The sequence below is a fragment of the Pleurodeles waltl genome, chromosome 5 (genome assembly GCF_031143425.1).
Source record: "Pleurodeles waltl isolate 20211129_DDA chromosome 5, aPleWal1.hap1.20221129, whole genome shotgun sequence".
In the NCBI taxonomy this organism is placed as follows: Eukaryota; Metazoa; Chordata; class Amphibia; order Caudata; family Salamandridae; genus Pleurodeles; species Pleurodeles waltl.
In genome coordinates this window covers 595,652,560-595,667,273 of record NC_090444.1, presented here as the reverse complement: position 1 = coordinate 595,667,273, position 14,714 = coordinate 595,652,560, and the positions used below count along the sequence as shown (strand labels likewise).

Genomic DNA, 14,714 nt, shown 5'->3' with positions numbered 1-14,714 from the left:
AGAGCACCATCTCTGGTAGCCCAAACCTTGTTTTAGTAAGCACTCCATGTTTAAACCATGTTACCTGAGGCTGGCACAGAAGTGCATGTCAAAATGCTACTGTTTAGTGTTGACAAGCTTTCTTTTATCTTCACAGATAGCAGAGACTTATTTTCAGGAGGAAGAATGTATCCTTTTGTGTGTCAAGATTGCTGTATGTGCAGTATCAACAATCCAACAAAGTATTAAACCCAGGCTAGAAGTAAACTCTAAACCACATATTGGTCATGCAGGGAATCGGGACAGATGGGAGTAGGAGGGAGACGTGTCTAGTCGAAACTACATTCTCATGGCTTTTGTTTTATCTTGTGATTGTTGTACAGACTACTGTTTTGCATTATCTGTCTGTGTAACTAAATAAAATGTTATTTAAAAAAAAAAAACAATCCAACAAAGTTTTCCAAAGCTAGCAGAATCACTGCTTACATGGTGGGTGAATTTGTCTTTATTTTTTATTTTTTATTTTTTTAGACCCCTTATTTCTCTGCATTACCTTCTCAGCTTACGTCTTAGTGTTCGATGTACAGTGTTCGAGACAGGGTATTATTAGGCAGCTAAGCCTCTTCAGGGAATCTGGCAGAATGTGTTCACCTTCTCATTATGTTGGAGAAAGCTTTTTAGATCTAGCTTGACTGCACAAGTGTCAGTTACCTTGTTTTATCATCTTACAAAAAAGCTTCCAGGAGAATAACAGAGAGGGCTTTGACGTCCCCACATGTTGGACTGAAGTACGTTTTGGTGGGGTAGAATTTGTGTGCTTCTACAGAAAAAGTGTTTATCAATCCAGAGCTCTTCATCAAATCTAGCTCCTGTGTTTCAACAGAACTTAACCTTTAGGTTGCACTGCAGTGACATATCTCTTGTAGATGATTATGGTGTTTGTTCTCCTCCAACACCAGCAGGATTGTAAAGAGGATAGTCTGAAAGAATGTGTTGCTGTATTGAAGTCCCAGCCACCTCCCCCTTTCCTATTCCATCTTCAACTTCAAAGATACCTTAACATGGCACTCTTTGAGAGGATGGTGTTTTTTCTAATTTCTACTTTTAACATTTATGTGCTGGGGAAAACTTTTTCCAGATCCTAAAAGTTAATTTGAATATTTATTTTATTTGATAATGTATTTTTTTTATTATTACATTGCTAACATACTTTAATTTATTTAAAATCTTAAAAAGCGGTTAATGCCCCTTAAAGCAAACATTCCCTGAACCCTAAAAATTCCCTGCTTCAACTTAACGGTACCCTTCCCTGATTCTTAAAACCCCTTTCTACCCCTTAACACTACCCATCCCTTAACCCTAAAAACTATTACTACTGCTACTATTACTACCCTTCCCTGAACTTCCTGAAAAGTGGCTCCTATCCCTTGACACTACTCTACCTGACCCTTAGAAACCTGCTACTACCCTTAATGCTAGCTATCCCTGAACCCAAAAATACCCCTACCACCCCATAATGCTACCCTTACCTGAGCAGAAAACCTCACTGCCCTGTAGGGCTGAACCCTACATATTCCTTACTATCTTTCAGTGAACCAGAAAAAATGCTTACTGCTTCATAACGCTACCCTTCCCTGATCCATAGAACGCATTACTGCAACTCAACACTCCCCTTTCATGTGCTCTAAAAAAAAAAAAAAAAAAAACCCTCACTAACTCCAACATTCTGTGATCTTTATGAAGACCCCAACTATCCTTTAACATTAACCATCCGTGAACCCTGAAAACCCTAACTACCCCTTCACCTTACCCTTCCTACCACCTTAAAACCCTTAAGCTACCACTTAACGCCACTGTTTCCTAAACCGAAAAACCTTGATGCTCCTGAACGCTACCCAACCCTGACCCTTAAAAAATCCTTACCATCCCTTAGCTCTAGCCTTCCCAGCACCCTAATAATCCATTATTACTCCTTAACGTTACTGTCGCTGAACCATAAAAACTCCCTTTTAACTCATATAGGTACCCTTCCCTGAACTCTAAAAACCTCTTGCTACGCCTTTATACTCTCCATCTCTGAACCATAGAAAACCCTTACTTCCCCTTAATGCTACCTCTGACTGAACCCTAAAAATGTTATTACGCCTTAACAATACCATCCCTGAACCCTATAAAACCTTTGCTACCCCTTGATGCTATCCATCCCTTAACCTTAAAGCTCCTTACGACCCTCTAACACTACTCTTCTCTGAACCTTAAAACCCTTTACTGCCTCTTAATGCTGTCATTCCCTGAACCCTAAAAGTTTCTTACAACCTCTTTATGCAATCCTTTTGTGAATCCTACAAACTCGTTACTATCTCTTAATGCTCATTTACAATTGTAAGGCAGCCTAAGGGTGAAATACCGGGAAGACAGAACAAACTACTGATTCCTCTGGTATTTCCTCATTTTTAAGGTGACCCTCAGCCTCCCACTTGTGATCCAGTTTTTTTCTGTCACCATCTGCTTTCCCACGCATATCAATGCCATTGGTATTGGGAACTCTGGGGAGACGTTACTTGATTATATCAGGGACGTTGTTATAAGGCCCCCAGTGGTGTTGAGCAACACATTTTTAGAGCATCAGAGGAATCCGTTTCAGGACTACATTCTGATGTTAATATACAGTGGGGGTGTGCTGCCTTGTTATTTGGGAGGCATGAACACCAGCTCTCTAATTGAGTCCTATACAGATTGTCAAATGGTTTGCTGCTATACCACAGTTTGGTAATACTGTTACCACAACTAGTTATCATGACTGCTGAAGGTTTAAAGAGAAATTTGCTAGCTTTGTTTAAATCTTTTACCATAATTACTGGTGTAAAATTAGCATCAGCTTTTGCTTTTGGTCGGGTACTAATAGGCACGGAATGCTGTACTTTTCTTTTAATGCAAAAAATGCATTCTCACTTAGTCTAAATGGCCCCTCCTCCCAAAGCCGTACACATGAAAATCACAAAATAAACCAAATATTAGAGTATTAATATTCTAAATTTGTTGTAATAATGGCCTATTTAAGCAAGATAGACTTACGTTTTTTTAGGGTTGACTTGTCCCAGAACTGCAAAAAATGTCTTAAAGATGTAAAAAGAAACAGCTAAGGACTGAGGTTATAATGCAACGTGCAAGGTTAGCAACTGAAAACAAACATGAACTAAGCTTGCTTGACTTGTTTCGGCCTTTTCAGACCACTTGATTCCTTTCAGTTTGTGGTTCATACCACATGCAAACAGCTAAATAGATCATGCCAAACACATGGGTTTTTGATACCGTCTACATTGTCTCCATTGATCGGAACCCATAATAATCTTAATCTCCTTCCATCCAACGTGTGAGGAGTGGCAAGTGTTTTCTGATGAATCAAGTCTGTCATGCCGAAGGAGTAATAAAGCTAGTCAGACTAAATTAAGGAATTTTAATCCGTTGATTCCAAATCAAATTCTTTAAGAAAGGTAAAGCCATTTTAAGCGCATAATAAAATACAGACAGTTGAATAATTGGTATAATGCAAATACTTCAAGATCATGTTCTTTCGGTTTTAAGACTACTTAGCTAGCAGACCAATTAAGAACACACATTTCCACCATCTTTTTATGAGAAAGAAGGATATGAAGTTGCTCAAGTATACATTGTTGACCAACACTAATAGTTATGTCATTTGGACTCATTCATTACCCTGTCCTGAGGCCCTTCAGAAATTCATTTGACTTCATACTTTGTATCCTAGTTGATCACATCTCCTTCGTCACTGTGTTTCTCAGCCGCATATGGGACAGTATCCCTCATCAAATGTCCCTGGTGTATGAATTAGAACTCCTTTTTTCTACTACCCTTTAAACTTTGACATAGAACTTGGATAGGCCTCCTTTAGCAGTTTTAAGTGTTGGTCATGCAGTGTGTGAGCCTTTTCTGATATGCTATACTCTGTATTTTATATATGCATATCTAGTTTTAATATCCTGGATAGCCAAACTTTTCAGTTAAGCACAGCTCCATATGTGGTATCGATCCACTGTTTTGTTTTCCATGTGGTTGCCTGCAAAAGAAATTATCTTTTAATATTTTGTCACTCTTGAGGCCTGTCATTTACATGTAAATTTTGTAAAGCACACATGCATGTATGTGTTAGTCCAATATTGCATCCCTGTTCAGTAGGAAAAAAATATACACATGCCCTTAAAACACGTTGTCCTCATTTTCCCATAAACATGTAAACCAAAGAGCCTACTTAGTTGAATTCAAAGTGAGAAACGGAAACTGCCAGATCCTCTGCCTTCTCATTACACTGTGTTATTACAGAATTTCAGATTTCTTAGTATTCCATAAATCCACAAGCCAAGCCATGCAAATTTGAACACGAACCGGAGCACTTGTAATCAAAATCAGTATAACAACTTTTCTAACTAGACTTTATTTATTTCTGTTGACAGAGGATATAACCTCTTTCCTCACTCTTCAGTAGAGGGCAATACTGTTTACAGTTTTCATGTCTGTGTCGACAGCCTTTGTTTCTCATAGCATATTTTCATACTCTGCATTTTCGATAATAGAGCCCCACCCCTTTCATAGTAATTTAATCTTAAATGTTTTGACAAGTAGTGCATTTTGACCAGTGAAAAGTCCATCTTCGTGATATGAAATTTCCTCAGCAAATCTGCGTTTGTGAGAGTTTTTAGCGACTGAAAGAGTTGGCCTCCTCATAATCTCTTGATAAAGACAACAAACCTGGGAACAACAACATAGTCTGTCAGGCTGCTGGTCTCCAAGTGTTCCCGGGTAGTGCGACTTTTCTTAGGCTTAACACTTCTCGGGCACCCTGGACTAAAACATTTATAAGGGCCTACCCCGTTAAAACTGCTAATAGACATGGAAAGCCTACAAAGATATGAAACCAGTTCTAGCAGACACGTTCTTTCCATCTCATTCATTACAAATTGTGCATTTTGTCTTCAACTCATCAATTATATGAATAAATTAACCCATTCGTATTTGTTGACACATCAAACTACTAAAAGGGGAAATATGATTCCCAAGATCTTATTCTCTAGTTAGACAAGATTGTTTTGAATGGAGCTTTGAAGTTTAAAGCCCATTTTATAATGAATTTTCTTCCCGCCTTTGTCATTTATGCCAGAGGGAATGCTGGAATTTGTGTTTTTTTTTTTTTTTGGCTTTCCATTAATTTGGAGGAAATCAACAAAGTACAAAAGGAGCAGACGTGCAGTGGGGTTTGCATCATCTGGAGCACTACGTTGTCGCAATGGCAATGCATATACATTAATGTACAAAAAACATGTCTATATGTATCATTCATATGTGCATGACAAGTAATGTACAGCAGCATACAATGTTCCACCAGACCGTGACTCATTAGAAATCTGTTTGTGTCCATCACGGCACACAGATAGAGCCAACAGTTCTAGTTTTCTTGACTGCTTAATTCAGTCACATAACCCCTTCTGTGCAATGCCATAATTCCGTCGTCTCAGCCATGTAGTTTTTGAGTGAGCCCCGTTTATTCTTTGGGTGGACCTTGGCATCTGCAGTCCTGTGGCCCACTATATGCAGAATCTTTTAAGCACTTCTTCACTCTGGGGAGAGGACCCATCATCCATGCAAGCAATACTCTATGCTTGCCAAGTAATATACTAACAGCCGTCACTGACATAAGTAGTGACTCAACATATTTCAGCGAGGTTTGTGGAGTGCAATCCACCTGAGTGGCCATGATTACATTCATGATCTGTCCAACTGTCTTCAGCAGCGGCCGCCGCTTATCTCAAGGGAAGGGGCTGGTGTTTTGCCGGGGGAAAATGATATAAACTTACCTTCACGGACGCCTCCATCTCCTGCTGGCTGCTCTTCTTCCCTCAGTGTGGTATTCCAGCATTCATTGGGACACCAGCACAGGCTCCCCAGCAATCCTGGCGCTGCTTTCATGCTAAAGCTAGCATGAAAGCAGCGTCCAGATTGGTCTGAGCCGCTTGCACTGCCACTCACACACAACCCTGGGTCCTGTGCAGTTTTGAACAGCCGGGCTGGAGAAACCTAAGTGTGCATGTGTGTTTGGTCGGCCAAATACACATGTGCAGTTAGGTGCACTCTCTCCTCACCCCCTTCCTTCTCCCCCCTCCTGTGGGCCAGGCCCGCCCCTCCCTGAACATGGTGCTGGCTGAGCGAGCAGCACAAAAATAAAACTATGGTGATCTATTGTTTTTATTTTTCTGCTGCTGCCTCAGCCAGGGGGATGACGCTCCTTCACCATTACGAAGGAGCAGCCCCTGACTTTCTTCCAGTAAGACCTAATCTGTGGGCTAAATGGAAAGACTGATCCTGCTGGAAAGATCCAGTGGAATCAGTACTACGTCTATTCTGTATCTGTCACAATGAGAGGGTCTGGATGTGTTAATTTTATGGAGGAAGATAGGGGAGCAGTACAGTCTTTTGAGTAACTTAAAATGAAAACGTTTGTGGCTGTAGTTTATAGAACTGTTGAGCTTCAGTATAGTAATAAAGTCCTGTCTCCTCCGATACTTGCTGTCTAAGGTTCTGTTCTCATTTCCTAAGAGCTTTATTATTGGGTGTGGTGTGTTTGTATACAGACAGCCTGATCTGTATATAGCTTGTACAGTCTACAGACCCACCACTTTAGCTAAGGGGCCTTGATCATGTGAAAGAGTTGGGGGCTCCTCATGTTCATCCAGAAGAGTGAGACACTGCAACGCGGTAGCCTGTTGTACCCTAAAATAAGCAAATATTTCTAGAGCTGTAACATCTCTCATCCCTTTATACTGTTCTAGAGTCAGGAACTTAGCATTTACGGACAACTGACATATCTTGGTAAGATCTAGCTTTTATAAGCTTTTATCACCCATTTTCTAAGCTTTTATCACAATCTTAGTTAATGTCAGGGAGGATGGCAGGGTTGTTGGTATGGGGGGGAGAAAAAGGTACAGCTGCTGGAGTCCGGAGGATTTCGCCATGGTCTAGATGGACCAGATGATGCGTCAAGCTATTTGTATTAACTGTGTGGGTCGTGGCACTTTGACTATTATATTAGTTCCGAGATATCCTGTTTTCAACTGATCTCTTTCTCAATTTAGTCTAAGGTTATCTACCCTCCCCCACCATCCCTGTTACTCCCCTCCACCACCATACCACTCTGATCAGCAACAATCTGAGGTCGATAAAGAAAAAGAAGTGTTTGCTGAGGGGGATGTGAATGTTGTTAAAAAGATATTAGGACTTAAGTCACACAATCATTATTATCAGGGCAATCCAGGCAGCCATAGACAGTGGCAATGCAATCCACCATTATATTTGCAGTTATTTGATAAACTTGGGGCCATAATTATAGTGAATCATCAGTTGCGTGTTGCTGTGTATAAATATGCCCATGTATCTGACAAATTACTAACACCAGCTGAGTGGGTTTTCTGTGGGCCTGCTGGCTGACATTTCTGTAAGGGGGAACATCTCAGATTTACTCAAGTTAATCTGTACTTCTGACAATCCCCCAAATCGCCTGATCCCTCTGATTATAGCTTCCAAACTTGTATCTGAGTCTGTAGCAAACAAAAGTGTGTTGTCTGCATACATAGACAATAGCACTCTCTTCATCGGAAATGCAATACCCCTGTGCATGTTCATCTCCTGAAGTCAGGAAGCCGATAGCTTCATGACAGTTCAAAAAGAAAAAGCGACAAAGGGCTACTCTGTTATGTTCCCCTGTACACAAAGAACATTTAAGAAGTTTACCCATTAATTCATGTTTGCTCCACAGGTCTGGTATATAGAAAATTGATGAGACCCAGGATATTATGACGTATTCCCATTATACTCAGCAGCACAAAAAGGTATGGCCATTTGAGGCAGTCATAGACTCTCGCAGCATCCAGAAACACAGAGGCCTGCAACATCCTTGTACATCTATGCAAACATTGTGTGCAGCCTATTAAAAGTTGCCCTTCCCGGTGTGAATCCTGATTGCTCCGGTGGCACCAAGCTTTCCATCATTGGGTTTAACCTGTTAGCTATGGCCCCAGGCAAGTATGTTGGTATCTAAAATAATTCGTGACAGTGGACTATAGGTTTTTCACTCTTTCTCATCTCTCCAGGTCTCAAATTGCTGTGATGGCAGCTTCCCTAGTCACGGGAGAAAGCATACCTTTTTTTTTTATTGGCTGCTTGATAAAGATCAGCCAGGTGTAGCATCAACAACGTTTGAAATTCCTTGTAAAATTCTGCAGTCAGCCCTTCTAATGCAGGGGTTTTCTGTCTGGCAACCCCTCAAGCACAGTCAAAATTGTTTGTATCCCTATTGGCAAAACGAAGTAGGACCATGGGCCTCCCTCCAACTAGGTGAGTTTAATCCTATCCAGGTATTCATCAGTGTGGGACAAGGGGGTACGTACAAAATTTTTTAATAAGCCTTACATTCTAGTACTAAGGGCTTGCTCCCATCAATGAACTCTGCATGTGGGGTTGTATTGAATTACTGATCATCTGCTGGCAAACCCTTCCTTGTAGGAGAGCATATACTAAGATGCTTACCATAGCTAAGTGCTAAGGTGGCCTTAACAAACATCTGCACTCTGTCCTCCTCCCCTACCTGTAGGAAACACGAGTTTCATTCTCAACTGAGTGTTTTTTATCTTGTGGTGTGCCTCACATCTAGCTTCACCTTCAGCAAGGTTGTTCTCTAGTTTTTTTTCCCCATTTGTGTTTGCAGTTGACCTACGCTGCTTAACATGCTTGCTGACCATGTAGCATCTGAAGTGTATCTTAAATGTCTCCCATCTGGTTTCATATCTCACAAATAACCCTATATTTATATTAAAAAACACAATGATAGCAGACTGGGTTTCAGCTATGGACACAGTATCCCTAAAGGAGTCAAAGGGATGATGCCATATAGCCTGCCTTCACAGTGGTTCAGAAATCGTTAGCTGAAGCATTATGCAGACTCTGGTAAATAATCTACACCCACAATCCAAAGCAGTTTCCCCTCAGATGCCAACCAGAGATCAGCATGTTAGTGTGTATCACGTACGGATGAGTAGTAGTGGTAAAATAATTTATTTCCAAGGGCTTATTTTATAGATATGGACAAATTAAAAGTGGTATAATAGAATACACAATAATTTAGCATAACATAAAGGCTATATTTCACCTTGTCTAAAACTACATCCATTATTCTATTCTCATCATGAAAGAAAAAAAATCTATTATAGTAAAAACCAAATAAACTCAAAAAGACGTATTTAATTGTTTTGAAACATCCTGACTACATAATTAATAACCAGAGTCATGCAGTGGTCAAAATATGTGGGAAAGATGCTTGAAATTTTACAAGCCAGAAAGAATCTTCAAGATCCAGTTAAGATTCTCTGTAACTACAATTATAGTATTTAAAATACATTTAAGATCTTGTCTTCATTTACTGTCTCACAGAAGCACATTCAATTATAGTGTTTCCAAAGCAGAAAAACTCTTCGTGCCCTACATAAGATGAACTATAACTACTACTACAGTAACTGTATCTAAAATGCATTTAGGATCTTATTTTCAAGTGCTGGGTATATTGCTAATTCAAAAAAGATATTTTCTGTATCAGTAAAAAATACTAAAATGTTCACGTCAAAGGGACTCGTGCTTCATCCTTGGTTCTAATAATATCCTATAAAGAGGTTGAAGAATCCTTTTTCTTTCACTCAGGAAATGAGTAGTCCAGGAGAAGATGGATGAGGGCATCTTGTCTTGACCTCTAAATCTTGCACTTCTCCATCTTGGATGAATTTGTATCTGGAATTGCAGAATATTACACAACATTTGTTTATCAGGGATCTTAAACTGATGAGTAGTATTAATATTCTCTAATCTCTCCCTTTTTTCTCCCTCCATACTTTTCTAAGTCTGTCCATGTCCAGCATGTTCCGGCTGATCTACTCTGCGTGGGTTGCTACTATCCAGAGGGGGCTGTTAAGTTAAATCAGTCTCCTGTCCACAATATATTCAGTGCAGTATGGGCAAAGAATCCCCGAGTGTCTATGTTTGGAGCATAAGATTTTATCAGTGTAAAAATGGGAATATCCTACAGTATTGTCTTCAAAAATAGCAACCTACCTCGAGGGTCAGCATTCACATAGGATAATTTAAATTATAATGACCTTGATGAGGACTTCTTTGCCATTGAAGTATGTACTGAATGATGCAAAGTAGCTATTTTTAACCGTTTGGTTGAAAAGAAGCAGGATTATCCACTCTCTAGATGAGTATTTTACAATGTAGGCCCCGCTGCAAGCACCATGGGCAAACCAAATTAGACTGTCACAGACATCTGGCTGTGACAGGCACTACATGATTTGAAGCCTGTTGACTTCTTAAGGGATATCCCTAACACACCAGGAGATGAAATTGTGAAAAAGTCTTCGACAGGCGTTGAGGAAAGTCAGTTAAAAAATGAATGGGTGTAGCTGTCTCTAGATCTGCACTGACTGTGCTGAAATGCCGAACAATGCCACCTACGGTCATTCTGGGGTACTGCCTGCAAATTTCCAGATCCAGTTTGATGCCAGGGGAATATTCTGAGGTAAGGAATCTGTAACTAGGTAGTCTTTACCAGATAAGACTTTACTGAAGGTAAGTAACTTGATCTTTGCGCCTTTGAGTGTGCAAATCTATGTCTAGATTTACACTAGCCTCTGAGAGCTCCGTATTTAGACCTTTCATACTAAAGCAATTAATGAGTACCTCCACAACTCTATACTTTGTGCCCTCTGCTTGTACTTCTTGGTTTATGTACCCTGCCCACTCCCACCCACTCTGGCATGCCCAACTTTCATTGCAGCTTACAGTCCAAAATGTAGCCCATAATCTTAGAGGTAGACTATAATCATTCTGCCCCAGCTCTAGATATAGAGGTACAGTTGTCCCAGGCATCAGCAAATGCCAACAATAAGACTGGGGGCCTGTTAAGAACAGAAGTGAATAAAATGGGTCTCCAATGAGTAGCTCGTGAGCTACTAGTAGCTCTCAAGCTACCCATAAGTAGCTCTCCTTTGTGTAGCCCAGCCTACAGTATAATCAGCATTGTGAGACCAGCAGAGTAGTGCAACTGCATCTCACCTTCCAGCTGCAAACTTCAAATGCAATTAGATATTCATTACATGATACTAATCGTAAAGGATACCATTGAATGTCCGGTCATCTGTAAATATAGCTGTAGGGAGAGTATTCAAGGCCATTCAGGCTCTGAGGTTGGTTGGCTAATAGAGCTTGAGATGTTACTTAGTTTTGCTTTCTTGATAATGTTCTTCCCAACCTAAATAGCCTCTTTTCGGATGGAAAGACGTGTCCTCAGTTTCCATATTGCACTTGCAGACATGCAGGAAATGACTTTGCATATTTGATGCTCACAGTTGTGCCTCCACCCTAAAATCTGAAAAGAATCATGGAACCTTGGTACTGCATAGGACCCTCTCTTGCTAGTTGCAGTGCTATGTACCAGTCGCAATAGTTCAACAGACGAGCCACTGTCGGACAGGGAGGATCTCCTGGTGGGGGGATAGGGCCTACCAATCTATGCACTCTCTATGACCAACTGCGAAAAACCCGCTGCGCCAAGCAGGTCAACCAGCAAGGTCTCAAGATAGATCATGGGCCTGCCAAAGTCAGTGGACTCTATAAGCCTAATTACGTGAATATTATTCCTGCAGGAGAATTATTTAAGGTCCTCATCCTTTGTGGTGAGTTTTGCTAGTTCCTTTTGCATGTCCATAAGTGCAGAAGGCTGGTCAGTTTTAGAGTCCATGGTTCACAGGTTGGACTTAAAAATGGATTTTATATCTGTACATCAATGCCCTTCCTTCTGGGTGGTAACACGGGTCTGGAGCGCATCCCAGCAGCTTTTTTCTGGTCGAATTACAGCTTGTCCGCTTTTGTGTCTGCTTTCCCCATGGTGCAGAGCAATATGAAAGGTCATGCAGTGTTTTGCATCACTGTCTTCATGCACTGGGCAGTATCAATGAAGGGGCGCTTTTCCCTTCCTGTCATGCCCCACCAGTTATTATGCTTTGCCAACGCATTCAGTCAGATATTTGTCAGTGGCTGTAGTGTGCTTGAGTGCAGGATTTACTCAATTAGCCTTTATGCCTACCAGTGATGCGACTTCTTCCAAGCACTGTATGTTTAGGCCCCTGCTGAACAGGATTATGCAGTTTTCAAACTCCAGGAGCCAAATGCACCCAGCAGACTGTGGCCACAGAGCTCCCAGTGGTATTCAGGGGCTCTGCAGCAGCACCGAGACCAGCTTCCATCACAGCCACAAGCACTCCACCATATCTTCATCTCTTTTCCTCTGCAGCAGCAGGGATCTGGCCTGGGATGTAGCAGTTTACAGGATGTGGGCACTCAAGAGCTGAATGTTGTGACTAAGTAGCCATGTCGAACAGAAGCTGATTACGCCCCTCCTGGGAATTGCATGTTTAATACTATTGTTGTATGATCAGTTTGTTTTGGCATTACCCGTTGTCACAAGCCTGTTTAGGTTTTAGTCCTCTTGATTGGATCTCTACATGTGCCTTCCTGAGGCAATTACCATTCGAGCACTTTCATTTGACTATAGCTATATGCGCTGCATGAAGCACTTTGTGCAAGTATTACGCCTTTGATGCACCTTTTCAGAACTGTTCTTGATGTGCCTTTTTGTTTTTTGAGGAACAGTACTGCTAGTAGGTGGGGACTAATGAAGTCTCCTTCTTCCCATTATATGAGTTATTTTGAAACCTTTTACTTTGAGTTGGGCGTAGGAGACAACTGAATATGGACTATTGTAAGGGTGCATTTGTGGTTACTGTGCTCTTCATTGGTTGGCTCTGGCCTAGTAACAGCACCCACATCATCACATATGCCATGTGTGTCCAGCCAAGTGGCACAAGTAGGCAATAGACATTTGTATAGCCTTAATGCATCCAGACTTGCAGCTATACATCTTTAAGGGAATGCATGTGTTGCTGCTTCTGTTACACTGTGTTAATAATTTTATAGCTTAAAAGCAGACTCAAGGCTTGGCTTGAATTGGTACACTGTTCATGTTAATTGGTGACCGAAGAGACTCTAGGGCTAGTGACTATAAAAGGTAACTTAAACTGTTTCTTCCTGCTTTAATACAGACCAGACCATGCAGCTCTCCTTTGGAGGGTGCCATAATGTCTGTTCTGTTGCGATGCCTACGTAATTGAGCAAGCATTTACGCAGTTAAAATGAGATCCTAGTATTCCTTTAGGAAGCATTTATCTATCTTTGAATCTTCTCAAGGAAGATTTCCTAAAGAACATTTGAAGAAATATCAAGCAAGGCTTAAGGCTGACACCTCCTTTTCGTCTAAAAGTGAATGGAGAGTGAAGTGCTCACACACAACCACCTCCAACACTCCTCTTCACCGAATGAAGGTTTTCCTGCTTACAGTGTAAACACATTTCTCTGTTGTTGGAAGTATCATGTTATAATCACTAACATGGCTTATAGATCAGAGTGACTCATGACCCACTTCTTTCTGATAATTGCTTTGGTGGATCTCCATCAAATGTAGTAGACATCCAATGTCTATATCTTATCTGTTTGCTCTTAGAGGAAATTACTGAGGCAATGCCTTTCTCTCTGTCTCAAATGTAAAAATTTACATTAAAACTTTGGAAACGTCTGTTATGTTATGCTAATCACTGTGAGGGTATTGAGGCGCTCTGTAGCAGGTGTGTGAGGCGAGCCCAGTCGCTTACTTGAAAAGCCAGGTCTTCACCTTGGTGCAAAAGCCAAGAAGAGTGGAGGAAGCTTTAAAGTTTTGTGGAAGGTCATTCCAGGCTTTAGGGGTCTGGTATGAGAAGGGACCCTCCCCCCCAACTCTTTCTTTGTGTATCCGTGGGGTGTGTACTAGTGAGAGACCAGCTCAGCAGAAATGTCCAGAGGGTTAATGAAAATAAATGTGACTATTGAGCAAGGTAGGGCCAGTGATGTGGAGAGCTTTACAGGTGAGGAGTTTGAAGTGAGCATGCTTGTGTATCGGAAGCCAGTGGAGTTCCTGCTGTGGGATCGGGATGGGTGGCATGGAAAGTTGCAAACTAGTCTGGCTGCTGCGTTTTTGACAGTCTTCAGTTTTCTTGTGAGCTGGTTGGTAATCACTGCTTGCAGGTTGTGTCCATAGTCTATTCTGCTGGTGATGAGGGCTTGGGTCTGGTATCCACTTGACGTTTTCTTCAGCATCCGTAGGGTCTTGCAGCAGGATGGGACCACTGCATTTGCTTGGGTTGTCATGTACAGTTTGTTGTCTATCATGATTTTGAGGTTTCTTGCTTGCGAACGTGGAGTGTGGCCACCAGCTGGAGTCCTATAGTGAGGTGTTCTTCCCCAAAGACTACCACCTTGGTGTTGTCAGTTTAATTTGAGGCAACTGAATTTCATCCAGGTGCCAATTATGTCATGCATGTGTTGAACTTCTTCCTCATGTTGAGTGATTTGTCTAAGGGGGACAGTATCAGTTGTGTGGCATTGGCATGAGGGTGTTTATGGTGTGAGCTCCGTATGGCATCGACCAACTGGGTTATGTAGATGTTAAAGAGAATTGGGCTGAGCGAGGAACCCTGCAAGATCTTGTGCTCCAGAGTCATAGCAAGGTCATGCTTGACAGTTTGTGTTCT

The 14,714-nt window shown here is 41.3% G+C and overlaps 1 protein-coding gene across 1 annotated transcript in view; it reads left to right on the top strand.

The window, feature by feature from the left end:
• CNST (consortin, connexin sorting protein) overlaps positions 1-14,714 on the top strand; it is a 251,209-nt gene that overhangs the window by 144,407 nt on the left and 92,088 nt on the right. Inside the window, exon 4 of the mRNA XM_069234444.1 lies at positions 137-167. Within this exon, the coding sequence (XP_069090545.1) occupies positions 137-167 (31 nt within the window). The remainder of the gene's footprint in view (positions 1-136; positions 168-14,714) is intronic.